The sequence below is a fragment of the Oryza brachyantha genome, chromosome 6, assembly GCF_000231095.2.
Source record: "Oryza brachyantha chromosome 6, ObraRS2, whole genome shotgun sequence".
Lineage (NCBI taxonomy): Eukaryota > Viridiplantae > Streptophyta > Magnoliopsida > Poales > Poaceae > Oryza > Oryza brachyantha.
This window is the reverse complement of record NC_023168.2, coordinates 11,482,207-11,490,124: the sequence shown is the minus strand read 5'-3', so window position 1 is coordinate 11,490,124 and position 7,918 is coordinate 11,482,207. Positions and strand designations below refer to the sequence as shown.

The 7,918-nt window shown below is 41.2% G+C and overlaps 1 protein-coding gene across 1 annotated transcript; it reads left to right on the top strand.

Moving 5' to 3' along the window:
- Window positions 1-2,876: 2,876 nt before the first annotated feature.
- LOC102716329 (GDSL esterase/lipase EXL2-like) lies at window positions 2,877-6,244 on the top strand (the record flags this gene model as incomplete). The annotated part of the gene is made up of 5 exons (XM_015838087.1): window positions 2,877-2,928; window positions 4,774-4,904; window positions 5,060-5,293; window positions 5,557-5,659; window positions 6,075-6,244. Coding segments are annotated over 5 exons (690 nt in total), but the record flags the coding sequence as incomplete, so codon positions are not given.
- Window positions 6,245-7,918: the final 1,674 nt, after the last annotated feature.

The window sequence follows — 7,918 nt, the reverse complement described above, 5'->3', positions numbered from 1 at the left end:
GAATCTACTCGATACAATTTAACATGTCCATATTTGTGGAACGAATGACGTGTCTCATTGAATAATTTTATTTATTTTATACTACTTAGAGCAGGGCATGGACGGCGTAGGCAAAGACAGCAATTACGAGAGCCGTTAATTCTCTTGTACTTGATCGCTACCAGCTGAAGGTCGTAGCGTGGACACTGCGTAGTAGTACTTACTAGCTTTGGGCTTGTTTAGGGAGCTTATTTTAGCTACAGCTTTTTTTAGAAACTGCCTCAAACAGTACACAGCTTCTGAGAATATATAATTACAAATTCTAAAAAATGAACTAAGAATCAAGAATTTGGAGAAGCTAGGTTTAGGAGCTTTTCTAGATTCTCAGAAGCTGGCTACCAAGCAACTGTTTCTCAGAATCTAAAGCTCATCTAAACAGGCCCTATCCTTCGCTGCGTGTACTGGATCGATGTATCATTGATTATTTGATGTATGCAGGAGGCCTACGCTTGCGCGCGTGCGGGTGCAGCGCTAGCTCGTCGTTGCACTTCTGCACGCTTGAGTGCGCGCAACGCTATATGTAGCCCAAGCACTTGCGTGTGGGCGCGGGCGCCTAGCCAAGGTGAAACTGTTGGACCCTTTCGGAGAACAAAGTATGAAAATGAAATGGTTTTAAAACTGTATTTAAAAATTAACCGTTTACTCCACACTAGCAACGATAGCACTTGGGTCCTTAATTGAGGTCTGCGTCACGACCTTTGGCGCGAAGACCCGTGCCACCTGGATGGGCCGACCACCCACGGCTAACCTAATGCGCTTACTCAACAATGTCCATGTTACAACCACCCTAAACGAAAGTGCGTCTAGGCCTCCCTGATTGATTTAGTGATTAATGAGAATTAATTAACGATAAATAGTGTCTATGTGAGTTATATAAAGGGTTAAGATTAGTCCTCGTGATGCTGAAGTTCGTTGCAATGCCCCGTGTTGAAAAGAAAAGAAAATCGGTAAAATTGTGTTATGATATGTGTGTATTCATTTTGAGTCTTTAAAAATTCCGTACTATAAAAAGGGTGTTGTAATGAAATCTAGTAATGTATTTGGTGCTTGGAACTCTTTCTGAACTGTCTCTCTTGATATCTTGTCGATGTTTAGTGAGCTCATCAGAAGTTTTAAAGGGGGCTTTGGAATTTCGGAAGATGTCTTATGCTCTTAGGTTTCAATTTTATAAAATCACTAGTAGTTCCAAAGAAATCCGCTAGAAGTTCCAAAGATATATAAGTGAGCCACTCATTTCAGTTCTGTAAAATGGCTAGAAGTTCTAAACGATTGTGGTGACTTGATTTCGGTTCTATAAAATTGTCAGAATTTCCGAAGGAAATTAACGAGTAAAAACCTACGAATGAAAACAAGTGAGAGCCTTTAGGATCATCGGTTTTGGATGCAACATCTGTAGGTAGAAGCTTCGATAGCAGAAAGAATAATGTTGCTTGCAACAACGCAAAAAACACTAGCAAATACAGAGGATGCGAGAAGCCTTCCCAAATCCTCAAAGGGATCCGTCTATAAACTAGCTCATGGTTGCGGTCTCCGAGAGGTGGAGGTTGCAGCTTCATTCGATTAACAATCACAATTTTGTTGCTCTATAAACAAACATAATTGGAAGATATTAATAATAGCAGCATAGTTTTAACCTTGGCTCAATAATTCCATGACCCAGTGGATTGATGTGGAAGAAGAGACGACATAAAATGGCAACATATATAGAGTCCCTCGGCTTATACTTCGCTAGTGCAATAATCGTCCCTATCACCAATAGGCCGGGTCATGCTCGGGCCTTTTTGGATCGGGCGAAAGTTGAAGAGGCTTACGTAGGGGACCGTGGGTTCAGGGACAGGGCGGCCGCACCCAAGGCCACCGGTAGATCATTTTCTTTTTGCCCTCTCCTCTCTTCTCCTTTGACGTCAACATTTAGATAGAAGAGTCCATAAGGTCAGTCTCAATGTATAGTTTCACTACACAGTTTTCAAAACAGCTAACTCGACGAAACGATGCATGAAACAACTACTCATAGTGTAATGTTTCACTGTACCATTTCTAAAGCCAAATAAAATATTTATTACTGCTAGAAGTTTGATTGCATGAAGACAGTGATTGATTGCATGAAACGCCTCAAGCCTCTCAATGTGAGTTTCACATCATTACCGAGGACTTGGTAACCGTGTCCAAACGTTTCATGGCCATGAAACTAATTCCTTCTCTCTTCTCGTAGTTTCATGCAAATATTTTTTTTTTACTTATATGTCACCTAATTAATGTGCACGACATGTTCATACAAGACTGGCCTAAGGAAGTGTTGAAATAAATATCCAGATCGATTGAACTCTCACCGTTTCCACTAATGACTGTAATAAACGCAGTACATTAATTAATTGCTGTATGCGACACGCGAGGGATGCAACAAGCAGAACTGCCCGCCCCCGACGTCGCGACAACTTTGACATGCATGCATGCATGCAAGCACGCACGTCAGCACGCGTGCGTACAAGCTAGCTAGCTCGCGCGTGGCTGCCTACATATAGCTGGTGTCACATGAGCGAGCGAGCGGCAGAGCCAAAAGGGAAGCAGCATCGATCAACCGAGCCGGAGAAACTCAACTCAATGAGGCGCACACCGTACGCAAGCACTGCTGGTCTCCACGTACGGATGCTGCTTCCTCCTCTTCTTCGTTGTGCCTCTGCTGCTTCTGCGTGCGCTCATGGTGATTCCGCCGACCTATAGTTGTACCTGTCGTCGGGAACTCGAAAGAAGCCCCGCTCGGAACTTGAATATCTCCGGCGTCTTCGTCTTCGGCGACTCGACCGTCGATCCGGACAACAACAACGACGACCGCCTGACGCCTCGCCACAGGCAGGCTCTCCAATGGCAACACCATGGGGGATATCATAGGTACGTAACATGCACTACGTGCTAACAGAGACATTAGTTGCCCTAGAATTCTTTGATATTTTGATCTTATTTTTACATCATGCATGATAGGTAATATAGAGAGATTTTGATCGAAACGCTAGTTAATTCATATATATGGTCATACCGCAATCTATGTATGCTCGTCATATCTTTTATCATGTACTGTGTTGGTATATAGAGAGATTTTGATGGGTACGCTAGATGAGGTAGTTTACCCTAATAAAATAGATGGACAGTTCACTCGCACTTATTCTCTCATCAGGTCAAAACCATTAGGAATTAACATTCATTTTTGAGGCTGGGGCCTGCGTATAGTTGAGCACCTAGCCCACTAGGGTGAAAAGTATATTCAGGAATATCAACAAAATGTAGGAATAAGCATGTGGTCATACTCCCTCCATTTATTATATATGTTTTATATGTGTCTAGTTTTATTTGTGTCTACATTAATTTTGGAAACGTCGAAACATCGATTTTATAATATAATATAAAACGGATAATAACTATAAGATAATCAAAAGGAGGTTTGATACCTCTTACTAAATTGAAGCATGTGCAGAGAATATATACATGTATGTGCAGACGTACGTGGTCATGGGAGAACGGGGGGTGGTGTCACCGCCCATGCTCGAATAATTATTACTTCCTTCGGTTAAAAATCTTTTCCATTTAAGTTAAGATTTTATCGAACTCCTAAAATTCCGATTAGCAAAAATTATTAAATGTTTACTCTAAATACAACACAAATAATATATGCATAGGTTCTCAAAAAGTATTGTCATGATATCATAAACTTATTAGGTTTTATAAATTTACTTTAGCACAAATTTATGTAAGAATTTTAGAAGTTTGATCAAATTTTTTGTGTTATACCATAAATATTTTTTGAACCGAGGGAATACTCTTAAAAGATGCCTCCATGACAATGGTGCACGTACAGCCTTAAAATAGAATTACCAATAATCCCGCAATGCACCGTTTGGAGATAGACAACCCACAGTGATCGTGTTCAATGAGTACCGGAACATGCATGATATTAATGTACCACCGCTGTTTGCAGGACATATATTAGGGAGTTTGCACGTTGTCTCAGCATCCGAGCTCTCGTGAAATTAATGAAGTCCATTTGGCCCATGTTATGCATCGTCACCAAACATGGTTGGGTAATAACACGTTTATATGAAATTAATGTACCAACTTTGTTTGTAGTACCCATTCACTTGGGCAAAACGGTAGAAAGTATATATGCTACTTCCTCTGGTCATATTTATACGATGTTTTGATTTTTTTTAAAGAAAAGTGAAACTTCCTTTGGTCATATTTTTAGAAAAATATAGTTACATTTTTAACATGAAACAAATACACTCTTAGAATATATTCAGTGTTGTATTTAATGAAACTAATTTAGTGTTTTCTGTTGATGTTGCTATATTTTTATATAATTTTTGTCAAACCTAACAAAATATCAACATCTTATAATATTAAATGAATGGAGTAGATGAAATAAATTAATATTATCGAATTGTCCTTATAAATAATAATTTAATAATAAGGTTGTCTAGGTTTATAACACTTAAAAAGAGTAGATATTAATCCCAAACAACAAATTGTCATGTGTATCACATAGGAGTATCGTATAAGAATTTCCAAGGTTACAACACTTGGGGTGAATTTGCATGTCTTGTCCAGTCGGCCTTCAAAAATCAAATTTAAGTTAAACTGTTTTTTCATATCTATCTGCCACAAATTGAGAAAAAAAAGAACCCACGAGACCAGAACAATAGTGAATATCCAGTTGATTATAAAGGAGTTGTTTTGGAGCAGCTTCTAGATATGGTGTCAAGGAGCTGATTCCTCCTTACCTTGCTGATGGTCTTCAACTTGAAGATCTACTAAGTGGCGTGGCTTTTGCTTCTGGAGGAAGTGGATACGATCCTCTAACATCCAAAATAACGGTACAGATTTTTCATTTGAACAGTAATAATGGTACAGATTTTTTTCTTAGAACTCGTAATATGTAGCTTTTAAAGAAATGCTCATAATATATTATACTATATTGTGCTTGAAAATAGAAGAGAACTGATATTACTTTAGGCATTCTGATTTTCAGACGGCGATGTCGAGTACACAACAGCTTCAACTATTCGAGGCATATAAGGAGAAACTTGTAAAAACGATCGGACAGGAGGCTGCGGCACAAGTTATCACAGATAGCATATATTTTACCTCCATGGGAGGAAATGACCTCGCAAACAATTACTTCTTAATTCCTTTTAAACAGCATCAATATGACCTTGGTTCTTATGTGGACTTCCTTGTTTCCTCGGCAGTCAACTTCATATTGGTAAGAAGTATGGTCCGAACGAACAACTGCAGAACTATTTTCAATGTACACGTGTTATATAGTATATTGATTATTTCAACTTTCCCAAGTTAAATTGCTCTTTGTTTACGTCTCATCGTAAATTTCTTGATTGTGGTGATATAGTTGTTAATTTTATCATGGCTAGCTAGCTACCATTTTTTGCATTATGACTTCTATTTTGCCCATGCATCTGAGAGTCCGAATTTGTAACATGACACTTCTTTTGCATGCATATTATACAGAAAATGAATCAGATAGGTGCTAAGAAGATTGGATTTTTTGGAATGCCTCCAGTTGGTTGTAGCCCTTCACAAATAATACTGGGTGGACATCCCTCGAAAGAATGTGATCCAATACGAAACCAAGCGTCAGAGTTATTCAATTCTAGAATGAAAATGGAGATAGATCGACTAAATGCAGAACTGAAAATCCATGGTCTTAGATTGGCTTATATTGATTTCTACCGCTATCTGCTAGAACCTGCTCAACAACCAGCATTTGTATGGTAAGTGTACGCACATCTCACTAAATATATATATGAAAATAGAAGATATTGTTTGATAAAAAAAACAAATCAATACGGATAGATTTATTGTGAGATGTTAAAATATTACACGCTGTGCAATTGGATATTATATAAATTTCTAAACTTCAATTGATGATTTGCATGTGCATCATCTAGTAATATAACACTTCTGGGCAGGTAGTCAGTATACGAGCATTTTATATACTGACTGATCTGTAACTTTCCATTATGTAGGTTTCAAGGAGGCAACCGAGGGGTGCTGTAGCAGCACCTTACTTGATGCTACCATATTTATTGCATATCACACTGCATGTTCAAATGTCCTTGATTATGTTTCGTGGGATGGCTTCCATCCTACTGAAAAGGCCTACAAGACGCCTACAGTATTGTGGTTGACAATGTGATGAAGGTAATTGAAGATCAATTGATCTGAAGATGCCAGGATGATATTATATTCCCTTGTTATGAAATTCCGTACCATAGTGATGTTTTTTCGTTGTGGCATAGTATCCGCATATAGTGCAACACTTGTAACATTTTAGAAATTTCACAGTAAAATTTTTGCGAAATTATTTTAAACAGTTTCGTTCTTCATTCGTCGAGTTGGAGCTTTTAAACTCTCCTATCTTTCTCTTTTATCTTTTCGTCCGTCACCGTCTACTCAAATATCTACCGTCAAATTCAAATTCTTCCACGATACTCCGATATCAAACCGGCGCCATCAAAATCTCGAGCCATACACATATACTCAAAATAGCTTAAACCACAGCTCTCATATTCATATTTTATCCAAATCTCATATTCATATTTTATCCAAATATCTCAAATATTCCAAATCCATATCAAAATAAAGTCCCGAGTTTAGCGATTTCAGAGTATCTGTCAATATTACATGAACCATCATTTCAGTCGCCATCTAAATTTTTTCCAAATTTCTAACATTGCCTAATTTATTTTAGGCAAAGTTTATCCATTCGATTCATCCAATCCAGCCATCCATCCAACTTCCTCTCTCTGCCCCGGTTTCTCTCTCTCTGTTCCTTTCTGTGCGTAGCTGCCGCTGCCGTTTCGCGGACCTCACCACGGCCACGCAGCTGCTTGAGCCACGCCGACGTCCACGTGTCGCCGTCGCACGCACAGCCTCACCAACGACTTAGCCAAACCAACTCGAAGTCGTACTGCTCCGTCGCTATCCCCTCGCTGCCACTTCTCCTTGCCACCGCCTTGGTCTCTCTCCAAGCTTCCTCTCCGTCTCTCTTTTCCAGCCGCCAACCACAGAGAAAGCAAAGCCCTTGCCTTCCTTCATCCTCTCCCCGAACCAGCATGTGCCACCGTCGCCGGAATTGTCCTCGCCAACACGAGGACACCGTCGGCTCCATTCTAGCCGCCGACGCCATCTCCCCCGAATTCGCCACCACCAGTTCCCCTCCTCCAAAATCAAGGTATCCATCACCTTCTCAATACCGTGTGCCTCTTTCCCCTCCCTCTCCCGAGCCAAATCGTCACCGGAGCCCGATGTCGCCGCCGCCCGGTTCTGTCTCCCCTGTTCGGCCTCCACCGGCCACACGGTGCGCCGTCGCTCCTGTCCACCTCAGACTTAGCCAAGTGTGCATCCAGATTCGCCCCACTCCTATGAACCCTCTCCGATCACCGCCCTCACCGGATCTCGCCGGAGCCTCACCGGAGCGCCGCCGCCATGGCTGCACCTTCGCCTAGATCCAACCCGACGTGAACAACTTGTTGGACTGCTCTTCTGCCTCCACTAACCAAAAAAATGGAATCCCCTCATCGCGGAACGCGTTTTGACACGCCAAACTAGCCTCGTTCTTCACCGGTGCTCGCTAGTTCATCCTTCTCTCTCCTCTTGGGTCCAAAACCTAGCGGGCATGTTCTGGCTGCTCTCCCTGTTGCTAGCGCCGGCTGATGCTTCCTGTGGGAGATCCATCCTACGGGACACGTTGTGCCGTGGCTACCGTCGCCGTTCCATCACCTTGGACGCCGGCACCCTTGTTCTCCTCTTCTCTGTGCTCACGTGATAGCCAGGGAAGAAGATGAACAGTGCCAAGCATACACTGTTC